Source organism: Vulpes lagopus, chromosome 4 (genome assembly GCF_018345385.1).
Source record: "Vulpes lagopus strain Blue_001 chromosome 4, ASM1834538v1, whole genome shotgun sequence".
Taxonomy (NCBI): Eukaryota; Metazoa; Chordata; class Mammalia; order Carnivora; family Canidae; genus Vulpes; species Vulpes lagopus.
The window spans coordinates 44,649,423-44,672,251 of record NC_054827.1 but is presented as its reverse complement, the minus strand read 5'-3'; the positions used below and the strand labels follow the sequence as shown (position 1 = coordinate 44,672,251).

At 41.8% G+C, this 22,829-nt stretch overlaps 2 protein-coding genes across 4 annotated transcripts; both read left to right on the top strand.

The window, feature by feature from the left end:
- The first annotated feature begins 1,277 nt into the window (after positions 1-1,277).
- On the top strand, positions 1,278-11,000 carry GIMAP7 (GTPase, IMAP family member 7). The gene is made up of 2 exons (XM_041753746.1): positions 1,278-1,398; positions 8,444-11,000. The coding sequence occupies exon 2, from the start codon at positions 8,483-8,485 to the stop codon at positions 9,356-9,358; it is 876 nt and encodes a 291-aa protein (XP_041609680.1). The 5' UTR covers positions 1,278-1,398; positions 8,444-8,482; the 3' UTR covers positions 9,359-11,000.
- GIMAP4 (GTPase, IMAP family member 4) lies at positions 1,304-21,771 on the top strand. 3 transcript variants are annotated; one of them, XM_041753744.1, is made up of 4 exons: positions 1,327-1,398; positions 15,002-15,047; positions 17,776-17,845; positions 20,003-21,771. In XM_041753744.1, exons 3-4 carry the CDS (start codon positions 17,788-17,790, stop codon positions 20,932-20,934), a joined length of 990 nt encoding a protein of 329 aa, XP_041609678.1. In that variant the 5' UTR covers positions 1,327-1,398; positions 15,002-15,047; positions 17,776-17,787; the 3' UTR covers positions 20,935-21,771. The 3 variants fall into 3 exon arrangements, with proteins under 3 accessions (XP_041609677.1, XP_041609678.1, XP_041609679.1); XM_041753743.1 differs by lacking the exon at positions 15,002-15,047 and having other exon boundaries at positions 1,304-1,398; XM_041753745.1 differs by lacking the exons at positions 1,327-1,398; positions 15,002-15,047 and adding an exon at positions 6,458-6,486.
- Positions 21,772-22,829: the final 1,058 nt, after the last annotated feature.

The following is a 22,829-nucleotide window of genomic DNA, read 5'->3' as shown; positions in this document are numbered from 1 at the left end:
CTTGGAAACCTGCTCTGAAGAGTCTTTTTTTTTTTTTTTTTTTTTTTAAAGAGTCTATTTGGAGTAACGATAGCTTGGAATACCTCCTACGGTTTTCCTGTGAAACTCTGAGACTATGCTTCTCTGATGAAGACACAGATCCGGAATGGTAGTCTTTGGCAGAGTCTTCAGACGAGCCTTAGATGGAAGCAGAAACCTGTTTGATGGCAGGACTGAATGATTGTGGTTAACTCATTAGAATAACCAAATATAACAGAGTGGAAGAGAGTAAGTCTCTTGGGGGGCTGGTCCTTATTTCATGAGGCTTTGATTGGTATTTCCTTTGAGGGATCCAGCCCCTAGCGCACTAGCACACGTAGCCCCTCTATCTCTGTTACAAGGCTGCTCTCAGACTGCAGGGAGCATCTCTCTTTGGATGTCCGTGGAGCCATTTCAGTAAAGACATATGAATGCCAGGGTGCAGAGACTCCAGGTCCCTTACCCTGGTAGACAGGCTGTGGAGGTGCTGATACTTCATTTTCATGCAGTACCCTTTGGAGGAGGAGTGAGTGGGGAGAGCTCAGGAAGCTTGAGTGACATCCAACAATTTACTTGAAGGAGATTGTTCTTAAGGAGAAGTAACTAATTTTATTTGGTGGCAAGATAGAAGGCTCTAATATCGCTGGCCGCTTTCCTCACCTGTGGTCTGTTTGACCTTCTTGCTAAATAACAAACTGATCAAGCCCTGTGTCAGTCCCTACATTGATCTCTGGCCGAAGGAAGTGGAGTTTCCTGTCAAAAGATTGTGGGTTTTATTTCTTTTTATTTTTAAATATTTTTGTTGTTGTTATTGTTCATGAGAGACACACAGAGGCAGAGACCTAGGCAGAGAGAGAAGCGGGCTTCCTGCAGAGAGCCTGATGTGGGACTCAATCCCAGGACCCTGGGATCAGGACCTGAGCTGAAGGAAGACGCTCAACCACTGAGCCACCCAGGTGCCCCTTTGTGATTTTTATTTCTTGAAGATGTAGGAGGGAAGTACTTTCAGATGCATTAGACAGAGGGTGAGACACTGAGCCAGAAATCAAGAGTCCTAGAACTTTCATATCTGCTGGTTAGGTCTAGCCATTCTCAGGGTTTGGGGACAGACCCTCTGCAGGGATAGAAAACATGAAGTTAGGGTTTTCTGAACTCTTCTCCTCTCTCAGAAGGGCCTTCAGTTCTGTTCATAACACTCCCCAAATTATGGGACAGTATTTCTGTTTCTTTAAAGGCAAACTCTTCTTTCACTAGCTCCACCCAATCAGAACTTCCTGGCTCAGCGGTTTCAAAGGCTAGCTACACTTTCCTCACAGAACAAAAGCTTCGGAAGTCTTCTTTGGAGAAAACCTGAGAACCCATCAACTCGTTCAAAAGAAGGTGAGCCTGGCCTCAGAGCAATGGAGCTGTGAGAGGCAGTGGGACATAGGGGTATGCATGGGGGTGGATTCTGGGGTGAGAGGGGATGAGGTCCTGTACCAGCAGCACAGCAAGGAGGATGCTGTCAGAGGGGTAGTGGTGGAGGGTAGGGTGGGAGGAAGGGGACTCGTTGACCCAATGTCCACCTGTCTCATATTTAACAGGACAAACTTACTGAATAGCATGATACACCTTCCATTAGTTGCTGTTGTGACAGGACAGCTGTTGTCCTCAAGGCAGGTCTTTAGAGCCAGAAGGCAATTTAGAGACCCCTGGATCTAAATCCCTCTTTCTCCTGAAAAAGAATCTGAATCCAAGCCTGTGTGAATGTGATTTTGTTAATCTCCCAAGGATAGCCCAGTCACTAATGGCATAAGAAGTAAAAACTCAGGTTGCTGAGTCCTTACAACATTTAAGGAGGGAAGTTGTATGATTGATAGTGTAGCAGATGAGGCAAGGCGGGAATGCCATGGGGGCGGGAGTAGCTATTCTACAAAGTGCATGAAATCCTTTATTTGCCTTCCTTAATTCCAGGCCTGCTATAAGTTACGTTTCCGGAAAGAATGTGCACTGTCTATCTCCCTTGTCCTTCCCTGATCTTTCTGATTCAATGTAGACAGAAATGTAGAATCAAGGACCTGAGAAGGAACCAGAAAGAGGCCATCGTTTGTAATGGTTATGCATGAGCGTAGTAGTCAGTCAGACTTTGGATTGGGTCCCTCCTCTGCCCGATGCCTATTAGCACTGTGACCTTGGGCAAGTCTCTCAGCATTTCTGAGCTACATCAATTTCCTCATTTAAAAAGATTAGATTAAGGCTGCCTGTCTGGCTCAGTTAGAAGAGCGTGTGTGTGTGACTCTGGATCTTGGGGATCGTGAGTTCAAGCCCCACATTGGGTGTAGAGATGACTTAAATAAGTAAATAAACTTTTAAAATTAGAGTAATAAAATTAGCTTCCTTGCAGGCTATTTTTGGGGAGAAAAGGAAATAACGTATAAAAACTATTTATCAGGGTGCTTGGTATATTATATACATTTAATAGTTGTTACACTACAAACAAGTTAATTTTTTAAAAAGATTTTTATTTATTTACTTATTTGAGAGAGAGAGAGAGAGAGAGAGAGAGCATGAGCATAAGCAGTAGGGAGGAGGCAGAGGGAGAGGGAGAAGCAGACTCCCCGATGAAAAAGGAGCCAGATGTGGGGCTGGGTCCCAAGACCCTGAGATCATGACCGGAGCTGAAGGCAGATGCTTAACCGACTAAGCCACCCAGGCGTCCCCAAGTTAAATTTTTCACTGAGGGAAATTTTTAACTCATTCAAAGATAACTTCTGTGTACCTAAACCAGGCTTCAGCAATTATCAATTTATGTCAATCTTGTTTCATCTATAAACCCCTCTCATCTGCCCCAGATTATTTTGAAGTAAATATCAGACATTGTATCACTTTATTAGTAAATATTTGAATATGTATGTCTGAAAGATAAAGACCATTAAAAATATGACTTTTTCAGACTTTGAAAAGCAATTAGGATTTTTAAAATATTACCAGATGTGTTCAGATTCCCCAGTGGTCTCATAATTTTAAAAATTGTTTGAAATCAGATCCAAATAAGGTTCATAAATTGCAATTGTTTGATATCTCTTAGGTTTAGCTTAATAAGTTTCCACCTTCCTGTTTCTTTCTGTGAAATTTTTTTGTTTCAGAAAAGGGCAGTCTTTTGTCCAAAAGAATTGGACAGTGTACATTTTGTTGATTAAACCCTCAAGATGTTATTTAACATGCTCTTCCAGTTTCAGTGTTTAAATTCAGTGTATGAATTTAAATTTAAGGAGAGACTTAATCAGATTAAGGTTTGCCTGGTTTTTTGGGTGGGAATATTTCATAGGAGCAGTTGTAAACATATCAGCATATTATGTTCACTTCTCTCTCTTCCTGTGATTTAGCAGATGCTAATGACAGCCTATAGTAAAATTGTTTCATTAAGGGTCACAAATTATTATATTCTAATTTTATCCTTCTTTCTTCATTTATTGGATGGAATAATCCTGTAAAAAGAAACTCCCCCTCAACAATTCTTTCATTTCCATGAGGTACAGTTATGTAAAATGAAAGCAATGCTTGATTCTTTCCCTTGTTCAGAATGATGTAATTATTTCTTAGCACACTACAAAGGGAACAACTGACTTCTTTTAAGAAGATGATATTGATATGAATTCATAGATTTCAACATATTTGATATATTTCAACCCATTGGAAATATTATTCTTTTTTTTTGGAAATATTATTCTTATTGATCCCAAGTTGCCCATCTGTCAGAGCCTCTTCTTGTTGCTTTAGTCCTTTTGATAAGTTCTGAGGAATTTTTTTAAAAGTAATCTCTAAACCGAATGTGACCCTGATCAAGAGTTGCATGCTCTGCCAACTGAGCCAGCAGGTGCTCCATGGTCTGAGTAATTTTTGATAGCACCCTTGCTTTATAGTATGACAAGACAGTCTAGGATCCACTTGCATGTTTCCTGGCTCAGACCTGGGGTCAGTACTTTTTCCTCAGAGTCCTAATGTGTTTAGTGGGAAATAGCATTTGAAGAGCACAGTACGGTCACCAAGGGTTCTCGTTGCCACTGGGCTTGTCACTGGTCTTCAAAACTAAACACACACACACACACACACACACACACACACACTAAGTACAGGATAGGATTCCTAAAAAAATTTAAGATTTTTTTTGGCAGATTTTTTTCCCTTTTTGAGCTTATGATATACCCCATTAGGGGTGGACAACGAAATTACTGCATTTTTCAAGTTTCTTTGCAACTTTTGTGTGGTTTATCCATTACATGAAATACTATATGTTTCATTTGCTTTTGATTTTTACTAGTGTTTTAAGAAATATTTATTTATTTACTTATTTAAAGTAGGCTCCATGCTGGAGCCTAAGGTTGGGGTATGAACTTAATGACTCTGTGATCAAGATCTTTTTTAAAGATTTTTTAAAAAATTTATTTACTCATGAGAGACACACACACACAGAGAAAGAGAGAGAGAGAGAGAGAGAGAGGCAGAGACACAGGCAGAGGGAGAAGCAGGCTCCATGCTGGGAGCCAGACATGGAACTCGATCCCAGGACTCCAGGATCACGCCCTGGGCCGAAGGCAGGCACTAAACTGCTGAGCTACCCAGGGATCCCCTGTGATCCAGATCTAAGCTGAGATCAAGAGTCAGATGCCTAACTGACATGCCACCCAGGCATCCCTTATTAGTATTTTAAAATACAGTTTTTGTTGTATAATTATATAAACTATTTAAAAGTCTTCCCTACTATCTGAAAGCAGAATGTTCCTATAAAATCTTTCATAAACCAAAATGACATAAAACAGAGAAACAATTACTATTAATTTATATGGAAACATTTTGAGGTATCCCCAGATTCCCCCCAAATAATTTCCCTTATGCATTTCTGATACTTCTAGACACAACTTGCTAACAGATGCACAAAATCAATTGAGGTGAAGCCCACACGCTCACATGGTTCAAAGCTCTATCCACTGGATGCTGGGATGCTGTATGGAGTTCCTGAGAAAGGGGCTTAGCAGCACCACTCTTGTTGCCTAAGATGTGTGCTGCCTCTTTAGTGGCTCATCTAACTGTAAAACAAACTCTGAACGCTGTTTTGCTTTCAGTTTTTTTGTAAAAATGAAAATTCTCTTCAAATTTACTTTGGCTAGCAAGAACAGGCACAGAAGTATGTCTTTCATAAGAGCAAAGTGGTATAATTTGAACTTTAAAACAGCAGGGAATAACCTGTACATGCGTTTGAGATCAGACCTGTGAAGTCTAAGTATATTCAAAGAAATGCATTTCCCAGCTTCTATTCTTGTTCCCTTCACCCTGTTCTTCCCATCCCCACATAAGTAACCTTTTTGTTTGTTCACTTTTCAGATTTTCCTGCCATTGCTTTTTCATGTACATGAAATACATATATATACATATATATTATATTTTATACATATAGTTCATGTTCTTCCTTAATTAGAGAAATTGTAGGAAAGTGTGCATTATTTTCTTCACTTTGCCTTTTTTGTTTAATGAAATACCCTGGAGATCTCTTCATACTGGCATATAGAGATATTTCTTAGACCTTTCTACACTTCTCTGTGTAAATATACCTTAGTTTATTCAACCAGTCCCTTCTTAATAGGCATTTGGTAGATTTTTGTTGCTGTTTTTTTTTTTTTTTTTTGCTATTACAAATGGTGATGCAGTGAATAGACTTATGCATAATTTTTATCCTGTATTTTTGTCAGTGTAGCTTTGAGATGTAGGGAAGGAAAAATTCCTCCCCTACCCTTCAAGGTCTTCCAGCTGGACTAAGAACTACATTTTCTTGAGACAGATTAACGAGAGAAAAGACAAAGTGTGCCTGGAGGCCCAGTAATGAAGTTGAGACCAAAAGAAATAACCAAGGCAGGCAATTTTTATACTTTTTAGACAAAGAGACAATGAATCTGGGAGGAATTGACAAGACAAAGAAATCTTAACTTTGGGAGTTTCAATTAGTAAGGAATTCTAAACAGACTTTGGGCTGTGATAGAAAATTAGTAAAAACGAACGGGAGTTGTCTGTATAGCCTTCTTGGCTCTAAATCTCCCATCTGTGGTCATAAGGATGTCTCTTTAGCTCCTGGGACAGGGAGGGCACCTTTTACATGGGAGATTAATTTCCTACTTGCAGGGGGATAGAAGACAGTCTGAGTGTCCTTCTTGCACAGGCTGTCTCTTTAGTAACTTTTATTTAAAATAATCAGTATGCCAAAGTGGCACATTTTGGAGTGGCCTGCCCTTATATACAGGCATGTATCCTAAAATTGGGTCTAAATAATCTAAGGATAAACGCACATGTACTTTTGCAAGATATTACTAACTTCTCCTCTGTAGGTTTTGGACTGTTTTTCCATTCCCATTAGACATCGAGAAGAGGACCTATTTCCTCTAAACTTTTACCAACAGATTATACTAGCAAATTTTTGGATTTTTGCCAAACCTGTAGGTAAGAAATAGTATCTCCAGTGTAATTTAAATTGTTTTAGTTTAGTTATCTTACTTTTCCTATGTTTGATTTATTTTTCTCTACTTTAAGTGGGTGTTAATATCTTTTTATATATTCAAGGGACATTTACATTTTTATCCTTTGAACTGTTTATTCATATGTCTTGCTCCATTTTCTATCAAGGTGTTGGTCTTTTGTTTCTCTACTTTTAGGAATTCTGTATAGTAGGTTAATTTTCTCTTTTATTCATCATTGTTATTCTTTGTCTAATAGGAAAATTAACGCTCTTTGATATGGGTTGGAAAAATTTCTCCCCTACCTTGACATTTGTGTTTTAATTGTCTACAGTGTTCTTGGCTTCACATTATCTTTTATATTTTTATGTCATCAAATTTATGAGTCTTTTTTCTTACTCTCTTTAAAATCTTAGAAAATATTTTCCCCACCCCTAGGTTACAAAGAATTTATCTGCATTTTTTCTAGTATTTTTATGGATTAATTTTTATGTTTAGATTTCTAATCTACTTAGAATTTGAATGGCATAAGACAGTGGAGGCAGTTTTGTGTTTTTCTATATGGTTTTATAGTTACCCCAATGCTGGTTATTAGTCCATCTTTTTCCCCATTGATATGAGATGCTGTCTTATTGAATATAAATGTGGCATAATATAATTGAATTGAATATTCAGGAATATAGTATGATAAGTTTTATCTGTTTTTGAATTTTCTGGTTTTGTTTCACTGTTCTCTCTATTCATTTACTGACATCATACTGCCTTAATTTTAGAGGCTAAAATGCTTTACTATCCTGTAGAGCCAGTCATCCCTCATAGTTATTCTTTCTTTTTTTTTTTTTTAAAGATTTTATTTATTTATTCATGAGAAACAGAGAGACAGAGAGGTAGAGACACAGGCAGAGGGAGAAGCAGGCTCCATGCGGGGAGCCTGATGGTGGACTCGATCCCAAGGCTCCAGGATCATGCCCTGGGCCGAAGGCAGCGCTAAACCGCTGAGCCACCCAGTTTTTCTCTTTCTTGATTGTCCAGGCTAATTTTCTTTTTTACGCATCCAGATGAATTGTTAGTCAACTTTTTAGGTGTAAGGGGAAAAAAGTGGTAACAAAAAATTTTAAATTTATATAAAATAGCATAAAAGAAGTATCTATTAACTCAAATTTTATGAAATGATTTAAACATGAATCAGTGTTGAATTTGGTGACACGTCTTCTGCGTCTAGGTATTTTTTTCTTAATGTATTCATGTGAATGTATTATAACAACCCAAGTTTCTCATATTGAACTACCCTAGTATTTCTGAAATCACATCTAATCATGGTGTATTACTTTTTTAGTGTGTAATAATTTATTTAGGACATTTGTATTAGTATCATAAATGACAGGTCTGTTTATTGAAATCTTCATTAGTCTTCAGGATCAATATCATACTCTGCCATAGAAAGAATTGAAATCCCCTCCCCTTTTTTAAAGATCTTACTTATTTATTCATGAGAGACACAGAGAGAGAGAGGCAGAGACATAGGCAGAGGGAGAAGCAGTCTCCCTGCGGGGAGCCCGATATGGGACACAATCCCAGAACCCCGGGATCACAACCTCAGCCAAAGGCAGACGCTCAACCACTGGGCCACCAAGGTGCCTGAAATTTTTCCCTTCTTTTTTAAATAATCAGGAATAGCTTAAGAAGCATTGAGATTATTAGATCTTTAAGGGTTTAGATGAGTTCCCCATGAAACCATCTGGATCTAGTACTCTTTTGTGTGGAAACTCTTTAGCTATTTTATTATTTCTTCCACGATAATTGAACTGTTTCATCTCTGTCTTTATGGGATCAACATGGATAATAGACTACTACACACTTTCAAGGAAGAACAAAAAAAAGAAAAGAGGGGGTAATATTTTCCACTTACATTGATCCTTTACCTTCTCCTTGCCTTCCTTAAGGTCTGTGGATACTAAGCCCTAAAGCCTCTTGATATTAACATGGCTGACCCTCAGGACAACACTCTGAGGATTGTTCTGGTAGGGAAAACTGGAAGTGGAAAAAGTGCAACAGCAAATACCATTCTTGGGAAACAAGTATTTGACTCTAGAATTGCTGCCCATGCTATCACCAAAGAGTGTCAGAAAGCATCCCGGGAATGGGAAGGGAGGAAACTTCTTGTTGTTGACACCCCAGGGCTCTTTGATACCAAGGAGACCCTGGACACTACTTGCAAGGAAATCAGCAGGTGTGTTATCTCCTCCTGCCCCGGGCCCCACGCCATCCTCTTGGTTCTACAGTTGGGCCGCTACACAGAGGAAGAGCAGAAGACCATGGCATTGATCAAGGCTGTCTTTGGGAAGCCAGCCATGAAGCACATGATCATGTTGTTCACTCGCAAAGATAACTTGGAGGATCAGAGCCTAAGTGACTTTATAGAGAGCGGAGATGTGAAGCTAAAGAACATCACCAAGGAGTGTGGGGACCGCTACTGTGCCTTCAACAACAGAGCCAAAGAAGCCGAGAAGGAAGCTCAAGTGCAGGAGCTGGTGGAGCTGATAGAGCAGATGGTGCAGAGCAATGGCGGGGCTTACTTTTCTGATGACATTTACAAGGACACAGAGGAAAGGCTGAAACGAAAGGCAGAAATCCTGAAGAAAATCTATACTGATCAATTAAATAAAGAAATTAAACTAATAGAAAAGGAATATGCTCATTTATCACAGAAAGAACGAGAGGAAAAAATAAAAGCACTGAAGATGAAGTATGAGGAACAAATAAAAAATCTAAGGGAAGAAGCTGAGAAGGGTATATTTGGAGATGTTTTAAATAGTATTATGAGGGTACTTTCAAGAATATGGCATATGTTTTGGTAATAATGTCAATTTTACTTTTGCTTCTGAATTTACTATGGCTTGTAATAGTGGTAGATTGTGTTTTCCAAAGATAGCTAACAATATATTCTATCCTACTTATTCTTCTTACAATCTGACCTTGTTACTTTTCCCACTGGGTTGCAGGGTCTGTGTCTCCTACTTTGAAATTAGACAGGCTTTGTGACTGTTTTGATAAATAGCAGATGGCTAAAGCAACCTCTTGTGACTCTATGGCTAGACATGGAAAATGCCCCTTGCCCTGCAGGGGGGCTTGCCTTTGGGACTAAGCCATCATGTTGTGAGAAAGGCCATGTTGTCCATTGAGAGGCTCCCATGAAGAGGGCTTGACGTCGCTGGCCTACTCCCCTGGCTCATCTTTCATTTCCTAGCCGGACCAACTTGGAAGCCATGCAAGCAAGGCAACACGGAAGGAGGCTCTCTGGCTGCCTTACCACCTCAGACAAAGTTGCAAAGAGCAGAGATGAGTCCCTTCCAAATTGCAGATTGAAGAGAAAAAAAAATGATGGTTGTTGTTTTAAGCCACTGAGCTTCAGAATGGTTTGTTATGTAGTGACAGCTAACCAGAGTGGAGCCCCTTCCCAGCTCCATTCGCCACCACCTCCTGTTCCCACCTGTCCCTCTTTACAGGGCCAACAAATTGAAGAAGTTACAAAATTAGCATGCTCAGGCAATGATATATAGAGTTGAGAGACTCCATTTAGGAAAATTCAAATAAGAAATCCTGCATACATTAAGTGTTAGCGCCGCTGGTAACATGCACTGTTCTAGGGCTTGTCTACAAGTCCCTTTTAGGGAAGCATTGGCTTTCTCTGGACTATTGAACATACAACTTCTGTGAGTTTATTTTTTTTTCTCTCAACCTCATATTCTATTTTGGAAGATTAAGACATACCAGAGGAAAAATGAGTAAATCAAATAAATCATTATCTCTTTACTTGTCAAATGAAATATTGCTTACTCAATTATCTACATATTTTGTATCCCAACTATCTCCACATGATGAGGACTCTGGAAGTTCCAGCCTTTTATGTGTGCATTAAACTTGTTATTGAAATGTGTGATAGTCATGACCCACAATGTGGAACTTAAACTAGGATTTTTTTCAAAGATTTTATTTATTTATTCATGAGAGACATGCAGAGAGAGGCAGAGACATAGGCAGAGAGAGAAGCAGGCTCGCTGCAGGGAGCCCAATGCGGGACTCAGTCCCAGGACCCCGGGATCACAACCTGTGCCAAAAGCAGACTCTTATCCACTGAGCCAGCCAGGTGCCCTTAATCTAAGATTTTTATAGAAGATCTGAGGAAGAATTCAGGGTTTGAAGTCTACTGTGAAGGATGTGTGGGATGTGTCCACGTGGGTGATGAGTTTCTTCCAGAAACGAGAAAGTTAAAGGTGACAGGTAAGGTTGTCAGGGGAAGGGTAGGGTCAGGAGCAATAGTTTTCAGTTAGGTTTGTGACAAGTTGAATATCAGTTGTCAAAGGGTCCAATATAAATGAACTGCATTAACTTGAAATTTTGGTCTGAAGATTATGTGACAGTCTTGGAATGAATGGTAGGATAGTGTATAAATATAAATATTCCCCCCCCAAAATAAATTAATATAAATATCCCCCTCAATTTCACCTGGGTCTTCAATATCCCCACCTGGCCAATGTCCCCACCGTCCAAAGCTATATGCTAGAAGATCCATATAAGACTTACAAAGGAAGGAGCAAGAACCAGTTTTGTGAGGTTTAGTTCTTCAACTAATTTGATAGCTATTTGGAGGAGTCAAGAGGAAAGGATTTTTTAAAGAATTAATTAATTTATTTATTTATTTATTTATTTATTTATTATTTGAGAGACAGGCAGCATGTGAAGAGGGGAGGGGGCGGAGGGAGAGATAATCCTGAAGCAGTCTGCCTGCTGAGCAGGGAGCCTGACTGGGGTGGGGGCAGGTGGATGAGGGGGCTTGATCCCAAGACCCTAAGACCAGGACCTGACCTGGAATCAGGAGTCAGTCACCCAACCAATTGAGCCACCCAGGCATCCCCAATTTTTTTTAAGTTTTACCTATTTAAGTAATCTCTCACTCGACTTGGGGCTCTCGAACTCAAGACCTTGAGATCAAGAGTCACATGCTGTTTTAACCGAGCCAGCCAGGGACACCAAGAGGAAAGGACTTTTTGAAAGAGATCATTTCAGTTATAGGGACAATGACCTAATTCTAGGGGTTCATCTGGAGAATAGTCTACCTACCTGGTGCAAAAAGTGACCAGGTGTAGTTGTGGGATTAAATAAAGGAGGGACCCCAGGGACTCTGATCTGTGGCCCTGCCCAGCAGATGGAGGTTCCCTCTGCCTCAAACCAAGTGAGGTGGCCTCTGGACCTTGATGTTGCCAGAGGGTGTGGCTGCGTATGTTCCGAGATTCCTGAGGGGACTTGATCTGTGTCCCTTGGAGTTTGGCTTTGCTGTCTAGTGGTCCCATGGGACATAGGACATGAAGAGATGTTGCTGTGCTTTATGGAGGGAGCAGGGACACATGGAGGTAGCTGTCTGGGGAACAGTCAAAACTTTCACTAGCTGCAGGGGAAAAGTAAGTGTTGCTCATAAATTAAATGTGGGCCACAGAGGTGGGAGTCAGTTATGCATATTGTACAGAGAGGGGACACATGGAGGTGGCTGTCTGGGGACAGGGGTAAGTGAACAGCACATGAGGAACGTCTGTGGCTCATACCCACAGCCATTGTTTGTGATGGTGTTTCACTGGTGTCTACATACTTGAGCATTTATTCAACTGCATTCTCTAATTATGTGTGGTTTATTACATGTCAAAGACATTTTCTATTTTAAATGGGGTTGTCTTGGGATGCCTGGGTGGCTCAGCTGGTTGATCGTCTGCCTTCGGCTCAGGCCTGATCCCAGGATCCAGGATCGAGTCCCACGTCGGGCTCCCTGCGAGGAACCTGCTTCTCTGCCTCTCTCTCTCTCTCTCTCTCTCGAATAAATAAAAATAAATAAATAAATGGGATTGTCTTTGTATTTTTATAAATTTTAAGAGCTCTTTACACATTCTATTTTTTGTCCAATCTTTATCAAATATATACCTAAGTTCTTTATCTGGTATATGAATTGCAGATAGTTTCTCCCAGTTTGTAGCTTGCTCTTTTTTAAAAAATTTATTTCCTTACTGCTTATCTTCAGATATATATTTTCCTGATTATTTTTCATTCTTTCTGTTTCCTGCTATGTACACTGAAAGCTAAATTTTAATCTGCAGTTACTGCTTTAGCTGCATTTTGTAAGCTTTCTACTTGTCCAGCCTATTCCATATTTCACTTTCTTCCCCTTCCTCTTTGTGGTTTAATTGGAATTATTTGGTTTTTGCCCCCCACATTCTATTTTTTTCTCTATTAGTTTGGAAGTTATATTACACTTTTCCTGTAGTCACCCAGTGATTATAAAACACAGTCTTTACTTCTCAAAGTCACAAGAAATTTACGTTTTAATTTTCTTCTATACAACAAACTACTTTAGAACATTTTAATTCTGTTCCCACTCTCCACTCCAATCTATTTATTGTTATTGTTGAATATTTAATTTTCCTATTTTTTTCCTTTTTAAACCCTAGGAAGTATTAACAGTATTTTATACAGTTTACATTTGTTTAAACTTAGTCTTTTTTTATTTTCCTCCACCTCTGATTTTGCTATCTGTGATTACTCTCCTCTTGCCTCAGATATATTCCCTATAAATTTCTCATCTGAGACTGTGTTGGTGGCAAGAAATCCCAGTCTCTCTTGTCTGAAATGTATTTTTAAAAATATTTTATTTATTCATGAGAGACACAGAGAGGCAGAAGGAGAAGCAGACCCCCCTGCTGCGCAGGGAGCCCTGATGCAGGGCTCGATCCAGCACCCCTGGGATCATGACCTGAGCTGAAGGCAGGCACTTAACCCATTGAGCCACCCAGGCACCCCCTCCACTGATTTCTTCATAGTGATAGAGGAAGCCAGGGAAACAGTGGAGGCAGATTTTCAATGTGCTAAGAGAAAGTAACAACTAGCCTGAAATCCTGCACTCAGGGAAATAACTGTCAAAAATGAAAGCAAAATACATACATTTCAGAAGTGCCTGGGTAGCTCAGTCAGTTAAGCATCTAACCTTGGCTCAGGTTATGAACCTGGGTGTTGTTACAAATGTAAACCATCACAGAGAATTTCCTTGTAAGTATTGATGCTTGTGACCCAAATAAAGAATATCTAAGTAATGGTTTGGGGGTTTAATAGTACTTAAAATTTCTGTTATATTTTACATCAATCTCTGCTCCCACTCCCACACTTAAATAGAGAATGATACAGACCTTCTAGCTGGGCTTAAGCTTAGAAATGAAATAAAATCCTATCCTTTCTCTCTTCAGATCACTTCAGAATCACAGACATGTTCATACTCTGCTTGTTTTTCTTACTTGCTTCCGTTTGCTTATTTCATCTAAGGGCTGAGTCGTGCTTGTTATTTAGGTTCTATTGTTCTGGAATGTTCTTTATCCTCACTGCTAGTGCATGATTTGTTCCTTTGCCCTGTCTCCTGTTTTAAAGAAGTCATCAGGGGCACCTGGGTGGCTCAGTGGCTGAGCATCTGCATTCAGCTCAGGTTGTAATTCCCAGGGTCCTGGGATCGAGTCCTGCATTGGGCTCCCTGCAGGGAGCCTGCTTCTCCCTCTGCCTGTGTCTCTGCCTCTCTCTGTGTGTCTCTTATGAAGAAATAAATAAAAGCTCTAATAAATAAATAATTAATGTAGTCATCATCCGGTGCTTATATACACCAGGCCAACCCCATACTATCCTCAGAGATACTTATATCTTCTATTTTATCTCTTTGGAATTGTTAGCAGTTTGTATAATCACTCAAGTGCTATGCAACTTGAAATAAAGTATCAGGGACACCTGGGGGGCTCAGCGGTTAAGCGTCTGCCTTCAGCTCAGAGCGTGATCTTGGAGTCCTGGGATGTAGTCCCACATCAGGATCCTTGCAGGAAGCATGCTTCTCTCTCTGCCTGTGTCTCTGTCTCTGTGTGTGTCTCTCATAAATAGATAAAATCTTTTTTTTTAAAAAAGGAAAGAAATAAAGTCTCAGTTATGGGGTGTAATAGTAAACTGGCTTTCATACTGGGATCCCCCCCCCCATACTCACAGTTTGCATTTTCATGGGAGGTAGTGTCAGATGTCAATGATTAGCCTATTGCAAATGGTCTGAGCACCATCTCACAGGGTGACTTGTACCCATCTAATTAATTAAATGAAGATCATTTACCCTCTCTTGCTTGAGCAGATGAGACCTTGGAAATAGCAGCTCTCTCTCCCTCAGTCACTGGGAGGAAGGAGAGGCAGTAGGGCTGCCTACACTGATACGGTCTTAAAGCAGTAGGGGCAGATGTTAGGCTGGAAGGCCTGATAATGCTGAGTTGTGGGGTTGGGGACTATAGGCTTTCAGAACAGCTGAGTCACCCAGGACTCCTACAGAAAGTTCTGTTTGCAACCACTGGATGATGAAGTGGGCAAGTCTCTTACTCTAGCACGTTTGGACGGCTTCTCCTCTCACTTCCTCTTCTCTTCTTTTTCTCAACATCTTGTCTTAGAATTGCCTTCAAAGTTAGAGAAGGGAGCAGCACCCAGATTTTCCAGGTAAGAGGAAAAGGGGTGTTTGGAGAGAGGGTAACGTGATTTGGTGGACAGAGGACCTCTCCCTTGGGTGTAGATCTTAAACCTACTGGTATATTCCTTCTCAGAAGGTATAGGTCTTGTTACTACCTGTTTCTTGTTTTTGCTGATATTAGGTTGTAATCTGTTTGTTTAAAGATCTTATTTATTTGAGAGAGCACCTCTGTGCAAGTGGGGGCGGGACAGAGGAAGAGGGCGAAGCAGATTCCTTGCTGAGCAGAGGGCCTGATGTGGGGCTTGACCCCAGAGTCCTGGGATCATGACCTGAGCCAAAGGCAGATGCTTAACCCAGAGAACTACCCAGACACCCCTATAATCTGTTTTGAAGGCTGAGCCCTACAAATCAATGCATCTTTCAGGGATTGCTGTCCAAAGGATATTTGTTAAAATAAATGATTCCTTATGATGGGGGAACAGGGGACTAGCTGGGGACAAGGCACAAGCCGGGGCGGCTCATTGGCAAGCCCTTGAGACAGGTAGAGGGACATTCTTCTAAGGACTCAACTGCCTCCATGTTCATAATGTGCTGAAGGTGAAAGTCCATCTTAGCCCGACCCCCAGGAGCCTGTAGGTCTACTTTAACATATAAAAACTCCTTTGGAAATTTCCTTTGTCTCTAAACCCCCCAAAGTATATAATCACCCCCCTAAGCACATGGCACCCCTACACATCTGATGGGTCTCATGACTCAGGCCTAATTAGACAGGAATCAGTGACCTTTCCCCAACAATAGCTACCCCCTCACAGTCCTGGAAACCCTGCTTCCAAAATTCCTTAGAGAACACGCTGTCCCCAAACCCCTCCCGACTCCCAGGTATATAGTGAACCACCCCTCAGGGGCCTGGGGCAACCGCTCTTCCTGCCCACGGGTCCTGGCCTCGGGCTTTAAAAAAACCACGATTTTGCACCAAAGACATCTCTAGAATTCTTCTTTGGTCGTCGGCTCCAGACCTCACCCCACCAACCTTCACCTATATTCCAAAACTTCATCACTTTAACTATTTATAGAATATATAAATAAACTTAAAGCTTTCAGGGGTAGAGTTGGGTAAGCAGACAGAAGTCACTCCGTGGGGAGCAGATGGGAGATGTGAGAAGTACAGCTCACTGTCACCTGCCCCAAAGCCAGCACCTAGGTCAGGCCCAGAGGCTCTCTTACCCAGCTAACCTAAGTGCCTGCTCAGACCTGCCTCCAGAGGGAGGTCTGAGCCTCGCTCAGAGTTGGGGAAAAGGAATCTTAGGAGGTGGGATGACAGAGATGTCCCCCGACCCCCCACCCCGCCGCCCTCAGGTGACTCTCGACAGTTCAGGAGGAGCTAAGGACCAATGATGCTTGTTTTGTTTTTATGTTTTGTGGGTTTTTTGTTTTGTGTTTTAGAGAAGGAGGGGGGCAGGCAGGGACCGAGGGAGAGAGAGAGACTTAAACGGGCCCCATGTCAGCATGACCTGAGCCAAAAATCAAGAGTTGGCCACTTTACTGACTGAGCCACCTAGGCTCCCCTGGATGCTTATTTTTAGGGAGTAGGAGAACTCAACCCCCAGGGTCAGTACCACAAAAGTACAGTCCTCTGTTTTTACATCAGAATTGGGATAAACAGCACAGCACTGCAGAATGGAGAGAACCCAGGGGCACCTGGGTGACTTAGACCCTTGAACATCTGGCTTAGATCATGATTTAAGGGTCATGAGATTGAGCCCTGCATCATGATCTGTGCTGGGCATGAAGCCTGCTTAAGGTTCTCTCTCCTACCCCCTCTGCAGCTCCCTTGACTCACTTAAATAAGATTAAAAAAAAAAACATATATATATATATATATATATATATATATATATAGAGAGAGAGAGAGAGAGAGAGAGAGAGAGAGAGAGAGAGAGCCCACATGCTGGAAGAAGGACCTTAAGAAATACCCCAAAACTTTTGGTTTCCTTTTCTGTTATTCTACCTACCTACTCCCTAGCACCCATCACTAACATCAGGTTTGTGGCCAAAGCTGATTTTTAAAATTATGTGATTTCTCTTCTCAGTGTACAGGAAGCTGTTTCTTATTCCTTATCCTTATGGGATAAAGAAATGAACGACTCTTCCTACAAAAGAAATATCTGTCCTTCTAATAGTGTTTAGATTTTTTTTTTTTTTTGGATGGCTTCTTATCAGATGAGCCTGGCCTTAACAACTAGTATTTTCAGCCTGTCCTAGTCAAAGTCCACTCCAATAAGAGTTCTGTGTAGGGAAACAAAATTCAACCAAGTAAATTTGAAGATCCAGTTGGTTTTATTAATGATTCCTGAATCAGGCAGCACCTTATCCAGCAAATAGAGGGGACAACCACTGACCTACACAAAAGAAAGGCACAAGGGCAGAGAGAGGGCATTAAAATAGAAGAAGAAAGGAATTTATTAGCAAGGAATGCATTGTTTAGGCACTGCTGGCTTCAGACAGTCCTTAGGATTGCCAGGAAAGGGCACCTGGAAGCAGTGCCTATGAAGTCCTTGAAGCCCTCGAAGCCCTCGAAGCATTTGTTTGTGTAGAGAAAAAGGAACAATCTGGAGAGGGGAGAAGCATTGGGAAATCAGGGAGGAGAAAGCAAGAAGCCACTTTACAGAAAAAATGAAACTGTTGCCTATGCGAGGTTGAGGTTTCCACTTACTTTCTATTTCCCTAAAATGACATGTCATGTTTCTTTCTGTCCAGGAGTTCATTGCAATGGCAGCCCTGAAGTCCAGTGCAAGCTCCGGTGCCAGCGAACCCCTGAGCAGCTGCGGTGAGAGGGTGTCCAGCCCAGAGGGAGGACAGCTATTAGGGGGTGTTCTCTTGCGCTGGCCACCAGCCCTCATGCCAGCTGGAGCACTGTACCCCACCCCCATGTCTGATTTCCTCTCCATTCACTCTGGACCCTCTTGCACTTTCTCCTGGTAAAGGGCCTTTCTGTTTCTCCTCCCCTGATTTTCTGCTCCCTCTCTACCAATGCCCTCAGGATGTCCTGAGGTTGGAGTCTTCCATGGTGCTGCTAACTGAATAATCATCTGAACTCCCATCCACATTTTTCCTCAGATAATCCTCACCATCCTGTATTCGATATTCTTGATTTCTGGAAGTCACTTGTCTCACCCCAGGATTCTGGTTATCAGATGCAGGCAACTCTGCATTAGGGTTGGTTCTGCTAATCCTCAGAAGGAGAGGGGGATTCCCTATAGATTTCGTGGAAGCCAGAGTTGGGGTTCTGCAATCTCTCTCCTCTATTTGGTATTTTTAAAAGAATATTCCAAATAAATAAATAAATAAATAAATAAATAAATAAATAAAAGAATATTCCAATTGACAGGGTAGATGGAAGGGGACAAAATGGAAGCAGAGAGACCACCTGGGGGCCTCTGGAAGCATGGATGCTGATGGTAGCTTGAGCTAGTGTGGTGGGCTTCCAAGTGGAGAGAGGCACAGATTTGCAGGTGAAGTCAAGAGAACACGCTGCTGGGCCGGATGTGGAAAGTAAAGGAAAGAGAAGAATCAAGAGCAGTGCCTAGATTTTTGGTCCGAATGGCAATATTCCCCCTGAGAAATAAGATGGGGCTTATAACAGTGTCTGGAATTGTGAGTGTGGTGATGTATGCATCATCTTCAAGCCAAAATGGAAGGTTGTGATACAGGATTCCTCATGCAGAAATCAGCCTCCTTCAAGGGCTATGCGGGTAGGGTCCACCTTCTCGGAGAAACAGGCTCTCAAATGTGATTGCGCCCTGTTTATCCATCCCAGGGGTCCTGGCTCTGTGCTTAACAAATACTGAAGCCCAGGCCCGTACTGACACGTAAGATGTGCAGAGGATCACTGAATACCAGTGCGGAAGAACTGCATAGATGATTTGGAGTTGCACCCAAGGCTCAGTGGTTGTTCCCAGAACAGAGCTTCTGTTGCTAGGCTGCGCTGTGCAGGTGTTAGCTGTTGACTTCCCTAGGAAGGAGAATGTGCTTCATCTGATGGAAATAAGAGAGGATAACTCCATCGATGTATGGGTTTCTTCTTTCTTTTTTGATCTATCAAAGAATTTTATAGTCACTTCAGAGAACTGTCAATATTTTCTGGCTATAATTCTTTAATGTCTTAATTTAGAATGTAAAAAAATGTAGCTAGATTCTAATCTAAGGTCTTTATTTTTTTTAAGAGTTTCTTTATTTATTAATGAGAGACACAGAGAGAGGGGCAGAGACACAGGCAGAGGGAGAAGCAGGCTCCCTGCGGAGGGCCCGATGCAGGACTCGATCCCAGGACCCCGGGATCATGACTTGAGCCAAAGGCAGACACTCAACCACTGAGCCACCCAGGACCCTGAAGGTCTTTAACTTTAAATGAAGGTATTCTGTTCTCTCTCGGGTCACAATCCCTGACAGGATGGTCACACATAGGAACTAGAAAGGGATGCTTTGTCTTTCTGCCCTGGCATCTCTTTTGTACCTCGCAAGGATGGGATGGTTTGTATAACCTGCCCACTTGACTCCTTAATGGAAAGAGGAAAAGTTCCATTTTGAATACAGTTTGGGGAAGGAACTCCCACTGAGAGGTCCCTAAGTCAGATTTCGTGTTACTTCCTGCATGGCTCTGATGACCAGCTACCAGCAGCAGCTCTGAGTTCTCTTCTTGAACTATTTTGTTTCCTCTTCTGTGGGCTACTTAGCTATAAAAGGTAAGAATAAGAAGCTCAAGAGAATCCTGGAAAGTATTTGGCCCTTTCCCAAGCGCTGCAAGAGGAACCTCAGGCTGTCTATAGACTTTCAATAGGCCTCTATAGAAGGGTGCTGAAGTCACTCACAGGAGGGGAGCCTCAGGCAATAGAGGAGGGGGTTGTATGAGGGGGACAGGGGCCCTGCTGGGGAAACAGCTAGAGGTCCATCCTAATGCTGTCGCTTCTGTTTCCTGATATCCAAGGGCTTGGATCCCAAGACTGCAGAGACTCACAACTGAGACTTGTCTTAGTGGGAAAGACTGGAGCGGGAAAGAGTGCAACAGGCAACAGCATCGTTGGAGAGAAAGTGTTTCATTCCAGCATCGCAGCAAAATCTGTCACCAAGGTCTGTAAGAAAGGGAGCAGCAGGTGGCATGGGAGAGAACTCATCGTCGTGGATACGCCTGGCATTTTCGACACCGAGGTACAGGATGCTGACACGTGCAGAGAGATTGCTCACTGCATCCTCCTGACCTCCCCGGGGCCTCACGCTCTGCTCCTGGTGGTCCCGCTGGGCCGGTACACTCAGGAAGAGCGCAAGGCCATGGAGAAGATTCTGCAAATGTTTGGACCCCGAGCTCGGAGGTATATGATTCTCTTATTCACCCGGAAAGATGACTTGGATGGCATGCATTTCCAGGACTACTTAAAGGATGCTTCGGAAGACATCCAAGAGCTGGTGGACATGTTCCGGGATCGCTACTGTGTGTTCAACAATCGAGCGACAGGAACTGAGCAGGAGGCTCAGAGAATGCAGCTGCTCACCCTGGTCCAGCGCGTGGTGATGGAGAATGAAGGAGGATGTTACACCAATAAGATGTTCCAAAAGGCCGAAGAGGAGATTCAGAAAAAAATCGAAGTGTTACAAGAATTTTACAGAGCAGAGCTAGAGAGACAGAGAGTGCAGATAAGAGAGGAGTTTGGAGAGAAAATCAGAATGCTGGAGGATAAACTGGAGCAGCAGAAACGACAGGAAGAAATGGAGATGAAGTTGGCAGAGAGGGAGGCTTTCTACGCTCTAAAGCAGCAGAATGCCAGAAATGAAGTTGAGAGTGAAAGTGGGATACTTGAAATCATCATGAAAGTACTGGAGATGGCTTTCCATGTTTTCTTCTACCTATTTAAGGAAGATTAAACTGAATGAAAAGATCTCCTTATTCCCTGTGTGTTTCCTGGTGGTCCTGCCCCACCTCTACCCCCCAACTTGTTCACCAAAGTCAGAGTGCTCCGAGTTGTGTGTCCCAGGCTCTCCCAACTAAAGTGTGTAATAAAGCTCACTGTCAGCAATTGGTAGATGTCTGGTTGACTTAACAGAGGAGGGATAAATTCTCAGTTTGTGGAACTCCAAAGCAGAAAGTACTGATGCCCTCTACCTTGTGAATTCTTCAAAGAAGATGACCTCAAACTTTCTCTATTGCTCCCTCATAAAAGTTTCTCCTCTAGATTCTTTGTAGATTGCTGGATCATCTCCCTCTGCTGCTTCTACCACTTATTTTTGCCCTTAGGACATAGTGATGATAACCTTAGCCATAGGGTTGGTTAGAAAGATCAGTTCTGTGGGTTGGGTAATCTATAGATGGCGATACTTATAGAATTCTTTCCACATGATTGGAAATATGTGTTTAATTATATTTTTACAGAAGGACTCAAATTGTTCCTTACCATCTGCCCCCTGAAGAACAATGGGGCATCTGGAAAATAGATCTCTCAGAACTCAACTAAGTAAAATGCCAGAAAGAGTGGATGAAAGAGATTCAACACATAAGAGAGCAATGTTCAGACATCTATAGCAGCTTTTTGACCAACCTCAATGCAAAAATATTTGCTGAATAACCACTTTTCCTTGTGAAACCAATTGTTGCCATCACATCTTGATTATTTACTGTTACTTAGTGCTTTGGAGGTCATCTGCACATTGCCCACCCCCACCCAGTTGAATTGTTTGTTTACTGTTACTACAATAAATCTTTTCTGTTCTCTCATATTTGTATAAAATTGGAGTCCACTCTTTCTTGGAAAATACCACTGCTATGTCTTCTAAGAACACAGGGATGAGTTTCATTTTTTTTTTGTAAAATTTCAAGATGATTTCGGAACTAGTCTTCATCAACCTTCAAGACATCTCTCCTCCTCTTTCCCGGAACACTCCAGCCACAGTTTCAGCCCCTCCGCCAGTCCAACACCACATTCTCCTTGATTCATTCATTCTGCACTAATAGAAATCATGTGTAACCAAGATTTCAGAGACCTTTCTGGTTTTCCTGGTGCAAAAATTCCCCTTTATGATATGGATAACAAAAGTAGGAGGTGCCTGTCTCCCTTTTCTCCTGGGTACTTCTCCCCTAATCATTTCTAGGGCTTCCCAAAGCACATTTCCGTGTTCTACCAACATGTCCTGGTGGAGATATGTGACTTATGCCAACTCTCCTTGCTCTGCCATCTTGAAATTGGCTTCTCCATGCCCCAAGCCACTTTGCTTTGAATGAAGGTTTAAATATAAAACTTAAACCTTAAATATAAACCTCCCTTTAAAGCAATGTAAACCTTCATTAAAGCAAAGCAAAGCAAACCTTCTCTTAAAGTTTAAATATGCCTCTCCCTTATTTTCCCAAACCACAAATGAGTTTGGACTGTACATTTACTAAAAGTTAGCAAAGGCTCGAGGATAAGAGAAGCATAACACAGAAAACTTACATTTTGAAATAGCCACTCAGAGGGAGACAGATTTGATTACACTCTGCAGAACATAGGTGCACTTTGAGTGTACCGTTTCCATCATTGGAGTTTCAGGCAAAATTCCATTATGAATTTAACATCCTGTTGTGTTATGACCTTCTGTAAGCAAATATTTCATCAAAGAGCCACGTATAGCTCCCCAGAAAAAGTAAATGCAGGCTTAATCTGAAAAAAATGTCTTTAAGTGATTCTTTCCAGTATAAATACATTTGATTATTCTCACCTTTGCCTTCAGGCTAATGCTGTAGGTGGAGCAGAGAAAAGGTTCTGCTTCTGAGATGCAGGGGAAGATGA